Source organism: Coregonus lavaretus (assembly GCF_964263955.1).
Source record: "Coregonus lavaretus genome assembly, chromosome: 11".
Taxonomy (NCBI): Eukaryota; Metazoa; Chordata; class Actinopteri; order Salmoniformes; family Salmonidae; genus Coregonus; species Coregonus lavaretus.
The window spans coordinates 37,704,443-37,719,332 of NC_139998.1; the positions used below are offsets into that span (position 1 = coordinate 37,704,443).

Below are 14,890 nucleotides of genomic sequence, written 5' to 3' on the forward strand. Positions count from 1 at the left end.
TCATTTAAAGGAGACTACATAGGGGGTTATTTAACTTCCTCTTATATCTGAAATGTCTAAACTGCATAATGACAGTCACATTGTCTTTCACTTTCAGCTTTACTAAATGTTCAGACATGACAGACCAAGGCTTGCGATTGTGTGTTGCAAATATGGAGCACAATTGGTAAGAGTGTCTATCTCTGCAATGTTGTGGTCAAGTTGAGTAATGGGAGTGGGTGGAATTGAAAAAGCATTCGGAGAAATGTGTTCAGCTCCCAGTGGGAGCATCGAGACCTTAGTGGAGAGACTAAGCAATATGTAAGTTTTTTGTGCAACCCAACCAAATTCACATAGAAATGTTAGTTATAGATCTGTCATTCTCATTGAAAGCAAGTCTAAGAATTGGTAGATATGTTCTATGTGTGCTATATCTATGCTTCCCGTTCTTACGTTTCGTTTTTGCCTCTTTCGGTTTTGTACACCAGCTTCAAATCGCTTTAAAAAATACAATATTTTTGGTTATGGAAAATATATTTCACTGCAGTTTAGATGGTACAATGATTCTCTACACTATACTTGCTTGTTTTGTCACATAAACTGAAATTAGGCGAACTATTAGAATTTTAGCAAACAGGAAATGGTGGAGCGATTTCTGCATAGTGCATCTTTGAAGAGCTGCTTGTTTTTGACAGTGTGACCCATGAGATGAGTGCCCAAGGTACTATATATTTCACACTCTAGTCTACCTGCTGTGTCCCTCCCCACAAACAAAACATGGTTTACAAATGTTAATGAAAAGAACAGACACAATTACTCATGACAATGCTGCATTCGTAACCAAGTGGGAGGTGGGAATTTAGCAGTTGTGATACCATAAATACCAGTTGGATGCATTCAAGTGCTTTGAATTAGTTGAGAAACGCTAATGGCCAACAAGCTGCATAAACCATAAACTAAAAGTACAGCTATCATGCTTGTAAATCAATTATAGTGTTCAAAAACCATATTAATAGATTGCTTTTTATAAATGTTTTGTTGCATTTAACTACCGAAAATGATGCTAGGGAGGTAATTTCCTTAGTAGGTGACGTCAGAGGTCAGCATGTGGGAGAAGTCAGAGCTCATGATGATATGAGTTTCCCACTAGTAATTACCAGTTTGAGGGTGGTTCAAGTGGATTTTTGCCAGTTCTATGTTTTAAATTCCCACTTCCCACTTGGTTACTAAGCAGCATTAGAGTGTAGGTTACTCTTCTATCTCTGCAATACTTATTCTACTCAGTATGCCCTTCAGCATGCCCATACAGTGTTGTCAACATAGGCTGTCACATACAGTAGGTTTGTGACAACCGTTTCTTAGGTTTAATCTGTAAACATCGATACATACTGTCACTGTGGGTCAAGTATGGGACTGGGAGTCTCTGACCCACTGCTGAAACAGTTTTAATGGGTATGTGTTGTGCACTCCCCCATCAGACAGACATTGTGGATGGTAATCAATCATTTCTGGGAATGAAGTATCAACATTGAGCTCACAGTTAAAGGGAAACTGTCAGTGATTTATGTTTATTGTAATATGAATCAAAATGCTAAATAATTTGCAATAAAATTGAAATTATAGCCTACAACCGTCTTCGGTTTGTAATTGAAACTGTAGCCTACCGACAATTATGAGGATATCCTCATATCACATATTGCCATATGTTGCCCTCAGTATCCTATCAGGTCTTCTCATGATTAATAAAACCCATGATTCCAGCAACATTTATTGATTAGACTGATTGATTTCCGTGTCGAACGCGATCTTTAATAAAAATAGAGACAATACTGCTAGACGAGAAAATTGACATGTAGGTCGTGCGCCCTCCATTTTTGTGTTGAGGGAACTGTACACCCTCCTATCACATAGTAGGCAGCAGACAGTGGAGCTAAAAGACGCACCGCGCATCCGCTTGCCTCCCCATTGACGTCACTTTGGTATCACATGAACGAGAAGGGACCAATCCAAGTGCTTGGGTTCTTTCACGAAGATAGAAGAAAAAGACAGTAAAAGGACCCATGCCAATGATCGTTTAAAGACCAAAAAACACGAAGAAATACGTCGCCTTTGGATTTTTGGTGTTTTGTTTCAAAGCTTCGTGATTTGTATGAGTTCAATCTGTGGAATATGTTATCTGAACTGGGGCTGGCAGAATGGACATGGCCCGAACATATTGAGTAGCTCGTTGGGGGTGCTAAACGCGGACAGGATAGACATTGCGGTAGGCATTGTGTGGATAGTGGATTCTTTGCCTACCCAATAACTGCTCTTTTACTTTTCCGTCCTGAAATACCCCCATCAAAGACTCTTTCATGGCTTTTCTATCGGTGGCTCCGCGGTGTCAGTTTTTCGCCCACAACACTCTTTTAACAATTGAGGTCGTATCGCGGTAGCTTTGCTCCCAAGGCTTACAATCCAACCCAATTAGCTTTTCTTTTAATATATATATATATATATATATATATATATTTAAAAAACGAATAGTAGATAGGCCTACATTGTTAACTATAGGATATTATTTGCGACTAGTTAAATATGGATTTTAACAGCAGCGGCGGGGGTAACGACCTACATAATAAACAATTCTATCAATCTGAGGAGAGCAAGCCTTTGCTGGGGGAGATGTCTGCGCCGACGCCGCCGGAGGGGAATAATAATAAGTTAGGCGCCGGGCCGTGCAAGAGAACCCTTCTCCATTGCAGCAGCGGGATGCGATATAAACTACTACAGGAGGGGGACATCCAGGTGTGTGTGGTGAAACACCCTCGGACCTTCCTCAGCAAAATTCTAACCTCAAAATTCTTACGGAGATGGGAACCGCACCACCTCACCTTGACAGACTGCAGCCTGGCGTCTGCGACGGTGAGTTGCTACTGTTGTTGCAACATTGTGTCCACGTAAAATGTTTATTTCCACCCCCAAAGGCCATAATGTATTTTTTTTGTGGGCTTTGTTATCACTTGTAATCGATTAAGCATGACGATTGACGCATTTTCTATAATTAACAGCAGAAAATGTAGCCTATCGGTTTCCTTTGTTACCTTCCAAGTTCCATTTGCTCAGCTGATAATTTGATCGCAACATTGTTGCTTTATTTCCCCCCTCCGTGACACTATAGTTGCTACACCTACACACATCCTCTGACGCCTGTGCAGTGGACTCCTATTTGCTACACTTTTATTCTAGCTGGCTACGATTTTCATATCATTATAACATTTGATAATCTCTAGTACTATTGGTTCATCAAACATGTATGGCTGTTCATATGGTTTATCTGTCCTAGGCGGCCTAGGCCTACTGTTGTCCTCACGTTGAATACATAAGCAAGGACGGACGTGTTATTTCTGTATTAAAGCATTGTTTTGTGAGCAGCGAGTGATGGCATGCTCGCAAATTTATTGGAGGACATTTTCTGTAGGCTATGGAAGCTGAATTGGGCCTACTGTTAATCTCCCAACAACTGCCTCCTATGGATTTGTATCACATAAAATTGGTAGCACAGGCCAGGGCAGGGGTCAATTCAATTTTTAATTAAGTGAATTAAAGTAAATTGAAATTCAGTTAATGGATTTTTTTTTTTAATCCTCAAACAATAGGTATTTATCATGAATTTAATTTCAATGTACTTCCTGAATTCACTGAATTGACTCCAACTGTGATGTAAAAATTACTGCACTCTGATCTACTGTGTAAACTTTGTATGCAGCCATAGCTCATAGATTACAACTATTTTCAACAGGAAGGCCATACGAATATGGGTTTTTAACAGAAAATATTATTAATATTACTCTTCCTATAGTTATAAGTGCCTGGTCTTTTTTTTAAAGGTTCACACCGCAAGATACTTCCTGGTTAAATGGGTCTAAAATGGTTGAATAAAATATGATAATGATCACTGTTAGGCTATTATTGTTGTTGCTGTTGGTTACTGGTGGCAGTGGGACAGTATTGTCAGTAGGCTTAGGGCATTGTTTTATCAACAGGTCTTCTAAGAGGACATTGTTTTTTGTTTTACATTTTCACCCATTTGAACAATTTTACCCATGCTGTATGCAGTAAGCTAATAAAGCCACAAAATACATGTTTTTCAGATCTTATTATGAATAGACTCCATATAGTAAATAATGGTGGGGATATTTAATGATGTAATTAATAAGTCACTTAAATAAGAATATGAGTATACAATGTTTGAATGTATTACACTATAATGCACAAGGCATAATTTCAGTGCAGTACAGTTGGCAGTTCACCCATGGGGCTGTTCACAAATATGTTTTGTCTTGGTAGACTGCATTACAATTTACAAAGACATACTGTCCAATCTATTCTTATAGCGCATCTTAACTTGTGGACAATCACACTGTCACAGTGCTTCAATTAAAAGTACAGTACAGTTGCAACAAGTGTCAAACACTCCCAGACAAGACGTCTTTGTCAGACATGACAAAGTAGCTAGTATTTTGTGGCTTGACCTAGTTATTGACTAGAATATACATATCCCTATAATATGGTAGACTACAGGGGGAAAAAAAAGAAAAAAAAATTTGTCTTCCTGCACAACTCATTTTCTATCAGATGTTGAGGTGCTGACTAACCCCCCCTAGTTCAATCACAAATTATAGAGTGCAGAACAGTTGTTCTTCTGTACTAATAACGACTTTAATTGTATTTTATTTTTGTATTGGGTCACCAAACTGTGACTGAAACCTGAGCCATGTCATAAAAGGTTTCCGGTGCATTTTCTCACACCAAACTTACTCCCTTCCTGTCATAAGCCAAGCCATGTGGATGCTTCAGTTTCAACAAATGAGGTAGGCTAATGTATAAATAGATCTGAGGGCCCGATATGAGAAATATGAATCATTCCCCTTCTTAAGCATAGGCCAGTCACTATTGAGAACCTGCATCATATTTGCGTAACACCAACCCATTACAAGAACTTCCTGTCACGCCTCCTTTACAAAGGCCTTTACAGATTATCTTGCAGTTCTGATATCTCAAGGGTCCTATTATGTCTTGAAGCGGACACGAACAGACAGAAACTAAGAACATGAGGTTGAGCAGGGTTAGGCCATACTGCTCCCCAAAGAGCTCAGATTAGACAGAGATAGTTTACTATCAGCAAGCAACTGAAAACACAAGATGAGGCAACATTCTATCGAAACACTGAAAAAGTCAGACTGAAAAACCAAACTATTTTCCACGTCATACTCCATTAGCGCTATTATTGTAGTGTACAATGAAGTGAAGAAATGTATAATACACAGTTATGACACACACAGAAGCCTCAGAAAACCTCTTGGCAGACAAATGTGTTCACATTCAAATACAGGATCATCCTCCCTTTGTTGGGATAATCACCCATTAAGAGAAGATTTTAATTATTGTCTGGAATTAAGCTGCCGTGCCCTGCCATATATGGTTTCTTATCATTAACCTGAATTTCAATTTTCCCTTTGCCAGAACATTCAGTAGAGGGAGAGATATAGAGAAAATGTGTGCAATAATGAAATAAATGTGAATTTCATCATAACTTTAGACATATAGGCTTAGGCCTATTTGTCACCTGTCCAGTAAAAATGTTTTAGGCCTTATTAGAAAAGTGTACAGTAGCCCACTGTATGCCATAACTATGATGAGCAGTGGTTTTAGCTCTGTTTATTTGACAGATCTCTTTATATCAAATACAGCAGGAAATGTTATAGGTTTTCTAACTGGAGTGGTACTAAACTACCATAAGTTTGCCACCTTTGTTGTAACCCAAACTGTACAGTAACACTGGAACAGGTGCTATCAAGTATATACATTTGTGTAGCCCAGTACTCAGAGACGGTATACAGTACATGGGATCCTTGGCAGTTCAGGAGGGAGTAACAGAGTGGTGAAAGGAAGGGCAGTGAGCTGGTCATGTGGCATCAGGAGAACTAGATTATCCCCCTCCCTTACATGGTTCATCATATGAGAACCTTTGGAACCTCTGCTGTGGTGAGGTCCTGGCTGGGCTCTATTTTGTCTCTGTCACAGTGTGTGATTGTCTCAGCTCTCACAGTACATTTCCCAAAGTTGAGATTTATTTTGTTTGTTATTGTTTTGCAATGTTCATAGAGTGAAATCCCAGTTAAAAAAATAAGATATTTTATTGTCACACAGCAGACTGGTGCAGTGAAATGTGTTGTTTTACAGGGTCAGCCATAGTAGTACGGCACCTCTGGAGCATTTTGACACACAGAACAGTGGCCATTTGCCTGATATTTGGGAAGTCATGTTGGCACAATCGTATTGTTTTTTTATTATCAGTGCATTATTGAATCCAAGCCAAGAGTCATGTATTTCCGTGAGTTATATAATAGTATGTTCCAGCGTTGTATGATGAAATGAAACACCCTATTTGCCCTGTATCCCATAATCCATTTCACTTTTATTTGACCATCTTTCACACAGGAAGCTTTCATGTCTGCCAGATAAAATGTGAATGCTTAAAGTACTCAGCTAGTATAACAGTACAACAACCAGTATGAAGTTGATCAAGGTATTGGCAAAAAATAAAAACCACAGCATGTCAAATGTGTGTTTGGGTGAAAAGAAAACAGGGTAATGGTTGCATACACATGCACTTCCACTGCAGCCTGTCTCTCTGATTAGATCAAACCACATTGTGTAGGTAAGTCAGCATAAGGAGTTGTCCACATACACCAGTCAGAATCCCCCAATGCGTATATGGCTTGAATTTATTATCAGGTCCACTAGGTCATGCCTGATTTTAATAATCCTCCATACCTCACCTTCTGCAAACTGATGCTGTGTTACAAAGTAGCCTAATGTGCCTCTTTTTCTCTAATCACTCAGTTTCAGGCTGCCATTGAGAAGTCTCATTAATTGGATATCCTTCATACAAGCTGTCCAGAGGCAACTGCCACCTACTGGTGTCTGATGTTCATAACATGTGCAAATGAGAAAATGGTGGAGAGTACTTGGCTAGCAATACCCATAATGGCTATACAATGGAAGGAGAGATTTGATGCTGCATATTGTGAATAGCGGTTTTCATATATTTTATTTGCATCGGTATGTAAAAGTACCTGGCAGTATTTGTGTACCATCTATACATTCTTGAATTCCTTCACAATGAATGCTTTGTGCATTATGCAATCTTTTTTTGGTGTGATTTTTTGTTGTTGTTGTTGTTGCCAAAAGACATGCATCATCAAATATTTAGTTGATATAAACATCCTATCAAGACGCATGGGGTATAATCATTTAATAAGGTGAGCATAGTGTGGGTATATTCATTGTGTTCATTACTAGAACTACATAATTTATCATGAACACTGAAACCTGATATAATTGTTAGAATATATCATTAATTGAGCAGGATCAACATTGATTCTCTTCATCGTTCGTATGATCAGTTTGCCAGTGCACCTGAATACAGAGATGCTTTCCACCTGGTTCTCCCTGGAAACAAACAAAAAAAACATGTCTCCATTTCACCTCCTAGTTTCCATGGCAACATAGCTGTTGGTGAGGATAGCTGTACTCCACTTCTCCTCAAGGGAAAAAAAAAGCAGAATAAAAGGAGACCAAATGAGATGAAGAAAGACCATGAGCAAAAGAGAGAAGAAAACAACATGACGAGTGAGGGATGAAGATAGTGAATGTCAGAGGAAGATCGATTGACGCAAGTTACCACAGCAAGCTGTTGTGCAGGATATTGCATCTATAACAACTTATAGTTGTTCCCAGTGACCAAAATTGGTTGAAAGACGTCTTTTCAACGTCTTGTGCTCATAGGGTTAATTGAATCCCCTATCTGTTTGCTCCTGTTCTATATTGACTTTTTCATTTGAATTTCTCGGAGATGCAAGGTTCCCCTTCTCTTGTGACCTATAGTTTTTTGTGTCTTGCTTTGCTATTTGTGTGCATGCATGCGTATGTGCTGCATTTGTGCATGCACCTGCATCCAAATAAATGCACAATACGTTAAATTAAAAATGGTATTGTACAGTGCCTTCAGAAAGTATTCATACCCCTTGACTTTTTCCACATTTTGTTGTGTTACAGCCTGAATTTAAAATGGTTTAAATTGAGATGTTTTTGTCACAGGCCTAAACACAATACCCCACAATGTCAAAGTGGAATTATATATTTTGAAATTTTTACAAATGTAATTAAAAATGAAAGGTTGAAATGTCTTGAGTCAATAAGTATTCAACCCCTTTTGTTATGTCAAGCCTAAATAAGTTCAGGAGTAAAAATGTGTCATGTAAGTTGCATGGACACACTGTATGCAATTATATTGTTTAACATGATTTTTGAATGCCTACCTCATCTCTGTACCCCACACATACAATTATCTGTAAGGTCCCTCAGACGAGCAGTACATTTCAACCACAAAGACCAGGGATGTTTTCCAATGCCTCGCAATGAAGGGCACCTATTGGTTGATGGGGTAAAAAAAAAAGAAGCAGACATTGCATTTCCCTATGAGCATGGTGAAGGTATTAATTACACTTTGGATGGTGTATCAATACACCCAGTCACTACAAAGATACTGGCATCCTTCCTAACTTCGTTGCCGGAGAGGAAGGAAACCGCTCAGGGATATCACCATGAGGCCAATGGTGACATTAAAACAGTTAGTTTACTGGCCGTGATAGAAAACTCCACAATACTAACTTAATTGACAGAGTGAAAAGGAAGCCTGTACAAAATACAAAACATGCATCCTGTTTGCAACATGGCACTAAAGTAATACTGCAAAACATGTGGCAAAGCAATTTACTTTTTGTCCTGAATACAAAGTGTTGTGTTTGGGGCAAATCCAATACAACACATTACTGAGTACCACTCTCTAATTTTTTAAGCATAGTGGTGGCTGCATCATTACATTTTACATTTACATTTTAGTCATTTAGCAGACGCTCTTATCCAGAGCGACTTTACAGTTAGTGAGTGCATACATTATTATTTTTATTTTTCATACTGGGCCCCCGTGGGGGTATGTTATTGGTATGCTTGTAATCATTAAGGACTGTGGAGTTTTTCAGGATAAAAAATAAGATTAATGGAGCTAGGCACAGGCAAAATCCTAGAGGAAAACCTGGTTCTGTCTGCATTCCACCAGACACTGGGAGATTAATTCACCTTTCAGCAGGACAATAACCTAAAACACAAGGCCAAACCTACACTGGAGTTACAGTTTTGACTTAAATATGGTTGAAAATCTATGGCAAGACTTGGGAATGGTTGTCTAGCAATGATCACCAACCAATTTGACAGAGCTTGAAGAATTTTGAAAAGAATAATGGCCAAATCTTGTACAATCCAGGTGTACAATCCAGAAAGACTCACAGCTGTAATCGCTGCCAAAGGGGTGTGAATACTTATGTAAATGAGGTATTTCATTTTCAATACATTTGCTAAAATGTCTAAAAACATGTTTTCACTTTAGTGTTTTTTTGTGTGTATGTGTATATATATATATATATATATATATATATATATATATATATTTTTTTTTTATGTAATCCATTTTGAATTCGAGCTGTAACATAACAAAATGTGGAATAAGCCGAGGATTATGAATAGTCTCTGAAGGCACTGTAAAATAATTACTTTTGTTCCCGGACAAAAAAAATCTATATTTGATATAGGGATGGTGTGTAATGAAAAGCACTCCTGATTTCACAATATGGCTACGACATGTCTAGCATCTATCTCAGAGGGAGGGAGATACGATGAAGAACAGCCCGCTTGCTCTATCAGCCAGGGAGGGAGATTTAAATAAAGGAATAGCCTGTTTGTTCTTTTGCAGGGGGAGGGAGACACAGGGAGCAACTGCTTGTTTGTTCTATCACACAGGAGAGATCGAGAGATGCAAATAAAGGAACAACCTGTTGGCTTGACTGAGGGCAACGTAAAATAAGGAACTGTGTTTGAATTTACCAGGAAAAACGTCACAAATAAAGAAATGGCTCCGGTGTGCTTGTGCAGAGGGAGGGCATCAGAAGTAAAAGGAAGAGCCTGTTGGTTTGACTGTGGAGGGAGGGTGCCACTAATAACGGAACAGCTCTGGTCTCCTATTGTAGAGTGATGGAGACACAGCACAGCCTGTTGACATTTCGGGCCATGTGACCAGAAGTCATGCAGCTGAAAACCGTCTTACCGGTAGTTTATTTATTTATCTCTATCAATCTGTCTATACCTTTTACCAGTATGAATTCCCAAATATCCAAGCTTAGATGTCAAAGTCTAAAGGTAAATCCATTTGAATTCAATCACTTTTTGACAACACCCCTTTTTGATTGAATGATACCTTCCATACATATTTGCCCATTGTAGAAGTGCTCAGAAAGTGACTTTTTGGACCTGAATGGCAAAACATTAAAGAGATATAAAGGTGCACAAAGTTGACCTATTTTGCATACCCCACCAGACCATGAGACATCATGTCTTCATCACTGGAAAATATATAATTTTAAAAGCTTACAAACTGGATGGGCATGGTTATTCGAATATCCGTGAAGCAAGTGAAGTGGAACATTTCTAGTCAATGCAAAATGTAATGAAAGTTGGCTAAATGAGAGAGAGTTTGCTACAATGATCAACCAACCGGTACTAGGCTGCTGTTTCATTTGAATGGAGTTGTTGTAGACAAGTACAGGGAGCGCAGAAAAATAGACACCATTTGCCTTCCTACTTTATCTAGCAAGCTTCTTTACAGCGATTTGATGCAGTCAAGACAGGCACAACCAGATGGTATGATAAATAACCTATAGCAGCAACAAGTTTGTCTCTCTCTCGCTCTCCCTTCCACACACAGACTCACACACACCGGCCCCTGCTCCTCTATCGCCCCTCCCCACTGTTCTGCTGAAACAAGCAGAGTGCAGCGCACCGGCTCTCTCGAGTCTCCTGAGTAAAGGCTTCGGCGTGCTTCATTTCGGCTGGCGGCTAGCAGAAGTCAGCTAGGCGAACCGAATGACTGTGCTCGCATACTCCCTTGAAGTATATTTTGCTTGAAAAAACACGGCAATAGTACTGTTCGGCCATTTTGAGACGCCGTAGCCAGCATACACTTCCTCAAAATAGTCTGAAATAATCTAAAATAACTCAAGAAATCTGTCATTTTTACGTTTTTGCCGAGGAGATCTTAGTCGCGCAATTTTACATCTAAGATGTTTGGGGCAGTATTTTCAATGAAAAAATTGCATGAAAAGGAGTCGTCTCGTTGTATGACAACATACTTTATTGAAGAATCCCTACTGTTGACCAATCACCGACGAAGGGGGGTAGACTTCGGCTACCGGCTTCCGCTTGCCTCAAGAAAAAAATGTGTGCCCTAACAGCCAGAAGAAGAAGAGTCCAAAACTAACATAAACGTCACAAAAGTTGGCATAATATATGCACGGACTCTTCCGAACTGTTTCGGCTGAGAGTCTCCATTGAAGTTTCAAAAACAATAATGTATTTCGACTATCCGGATACCTGAAAAAATATAATGATATTTAATATGCCATTTAGCAGACGCTTTTATCCAAAGCGACTTACAGTCATGTGTGCATACAATTTTAGGAATGGGTGGTCCCGGGGATCGAACCCACTACCCTGGCGTTACAAGCGCCATGCTCTACCAATTGAGCTACAGAGGACCAGATATTATTTGAATAGTGAAATCATTTCAAATGCCCATCCCTATTACAAACAGGGTTGTCAAATTGTCATAATTTCGTAGGACATATTTTATTTTAAAATATATTTTTTTACCTTAAACGTCAGTTATCAAAAAACACATGAATTCATTTTTTTGTGTATATACACTATATATACAAAGTATGTGGACACCTCTTCAAATTAGTGGATTCTGCTATTTCAGCCACACCCATTGCTGACAGGTGAATAAAATCAAGCACACAGCCATGCAATCTCTATAGATAAACATTGGCAGTAGAATGGCCGGTACTGAAGAGCTCAGTCACTTTCAACGTGGCACCGTCATAGGATGCCACATTTCCAACAAGTCAGTTCGTCAAATTTCTGCCCTGCTAGAGCTGCCCTGGTCAGCCATAAGTGCTGTTATTATGAAGTGGAAATGTCTAGGAGCAACAACGGCTCAGCCGCGAAGTGATGGGCCACACAAGCTCACAGAATGCGACCACCGAGTGCTGTAGCGCGTAAAAATCATCTGTCCTCGGTTACAACACTCACTACCGAGTTCCAAACTGCCTCGGGAAACAACGTCAGCACAAGAACTGTTCGTCGGGAGCTTCATGAAATGGGTTTCCATGGCCGAGCAGCCGCACACAAGCCTAAGATCACCATGCGAAATGCCATGGCTGGAGTGGTGTAAAGCTCGCCACCATTGGACTCTGGAGCAGTGGAAATGCGTTCTCTGGAGTGATGAATCACGCTTCACCATATGGCAGTCCAACGGACAATTCTGAGTTTGGCGGATGCCAGGAGAACGCTACCTGCCCCAATGCATAGTGCCAACTGTAAAGTTTGGTGGAGGAGGAATAATGGTCTGGGGCAGTTTTTTCATGGTTTGGGCTAGGCTCATTTGTTTGTGACGGGAAATCTTAACACTACAGCATACAATGACATTCTAGATGATTCTGTGCTTCCAACTTTGTGGCAACAGTTTGGGGAAGGCCCTTTCCTGTTTCAGCATGACAATGCCCCATGCACAAAGCAAGGTCCATACAGAAATGGTTTGTTGGAGGCCAGGTCATCCGTTCACACATGCGGAGATCATACGTTTACCTACCCTGCGTCTCACAAGACACGGCGGTTGGAACCAAAAATCTCAAATTTGGACAGATTTCCACCGGTCTAATGTCCATTGCTCGTGTTTCTTGGTCCAAGCAAGTCTCTTCTTCTTATTGGTGTCCTTTTAGTTGTGGTTTCTTTGCAGCAATTCGACCATGAAGGCCTGATTTCACGCAGTCTCCTCTGAACACTTGATGTTGAGATGTGTCTGTTACTTGATCTCTGTGAAGCATTTATTTGGGCTGCAATTTCTGAGGCTGGTAACTCTAATAAACTTATCCTCTGCAGCAGAGGTAACTGGGTCTTCCTTTCCTGTGGCGGTCCTCATGAGAGACAGTTTCATCATAGCACTTGATAGTTTTTGCGACTGCACTTGAAGAAACTTTAAAAGTTCTTGACATTTTCCAGATTGACTGACCTTCATGTCTTAAAGTAATGATGAACTGTCGTTTCTCTTTGCTTATTTGAGCTGTTCTTGCCATAATATGTACTTGGTCTTTTACCAAATAGGGATATTTCTGTATACCATCCCTACCTTGTCACAACACAACTGATTGGCTCAAAAGCATTAAGAACGAAATCAATTCCACAAATTAACTTTTAAGACGGCACACCTGTTAATTGAAATGGATTCCAGGTGACTACCTCATGAAGCTGGTTGAGAGAATGCCAAGAGTGTGCAAAGCTGTCATCCAGGCAAAGGGTGGCTACTTTGAAGAATCTAAAATATTAAATATATTTTGATTTGTTTAACAATTTTTTTGTTACTACAAGATTCCATATGTGTTATTTAATAGTTTTGATGTCTTCACTATTATTCTACAATGTAGAAAATAGTAAAAATAAAGAAAAACCCTTGTATGAGTAGGTGTTTCCAAACTTTTGGCTGGTACTGTGTGTATATATACACTGCTCAAAAAGATAAAGCGAACACTTAAACAACACAATGTAACTCCAAGTCAATCACACTTCTGTGAAATCAAACTGTCCACTTAGGAAGCAACACTGATTGACAATAAATGTCACATGCTGTTGTGCAAATGGAATAGACAACAGATGGAAATTATAGGCAATTAGCAAGACACCCCCAAGAAAGAAGTGGTTCTGCAGGTGGTGACCACAGACCACTTCTCAGTTCCTATGCTTCCTGGCTGATGTTTTGGTCACTTTTGAATGCTGGCGGTGCTTTCACTCTAGTGGTAGCATGAGACGGAGTCTATAACCCACACAAGTGGCTCAGGTAGTGCAGCTCATCCAGGATGGCACATCAATGTGAGCTGTGGCAAGAAGGTTTGCTGTGTCTGTCAGCGTAGTGTCCAGAGCATGGAGGCGCTACCAGGAGACAGGCCAGTACATCAGGAGATGTGGAGGAGGCCGTAGGAGGGCAACAACCCAGCAGCAGGACCGCTACCTCCGCCTTTGTGCAAGGAGGAGCAGGAGGAGCACTGCAAAATGACCTCCAGCAGGCCACAAATGTGCATGTGTCTGCTCAAACGGTCAGAAACAGACTCCATGAGGGTGGTATGAGGGCCCGACGTCCACAGGTGGGGGTTGTGCTTACAGCCCAACACCGTGCAGGACGTTTGGCATTTGCCAGAGAACACCAAGATTGGCAAATTTGCCACTGGCGCCCTGTGCACTTCACAGATGAAAGCAGGTTCACACTGAGCACATGTGATAGACGTGACAGAGTCTGGAGACGCCGTGGAGAACGTTCTGCTGCCTGCAACATCCTCCAGCATGACCGGTTTGGCGGTGGGTCAGTCATGGTGTGGGGTGGCATTTCTTTGGGGGGCCGCACAGCCCTCCATGTGCTCACCAGAGGTAGCCTGACTGCCATTAGGTACCGAGATGAGATCCTCAGACCCCTTGTGAGACCATATGCTGGTGTGGTTGGCCCTGGGTTCCTCCTAATGCAAGACAATGCTAGACCTCATGTGGCTGGAGTGTGTCAGCAGTTCCTGCAAGAGGAAGGCATTGATGCTATGGACTGGCCCGCCCGTTCCCCAGACCTGAATCCAATTGAGCACATCTGGGACATCATGTCTCGCTCCATCCACCAACGCCACGTTGCACCACAGACTGTCCAGGAGTTGGCGGA

At 40.6% G+C, this 14,890-nt stretch overlaps 1 protein-coding gene across 2 annotated transcripts in view; it reads left to right on the forward strand.

Annotated features, from left to right (window-relative positions):
- Window positions 1-1,976: 1,976 nt before the first annotated feature.
- Window positions 1,977-14,890, forward strand: part of cmip (c-Maf inducing protein) — a 35,640-nt gene continuing 22,726 nt past the window's right edge. For both annotated transcript variants that reach the window (XM_084171646.1, XM_084171647.1), the window contains exon 1: window positions 1,977-2,883. In XM_084171646.1, coding sequence (XP_084027772.1) covers window positions 2,557-2,883 — 327 coding nt within the window. In that variant the 5' untranslated portion in view covers window positions 1,977-2,556. The remainder of the gene's footprint in view (window positions 2,884-14,890) is intronic.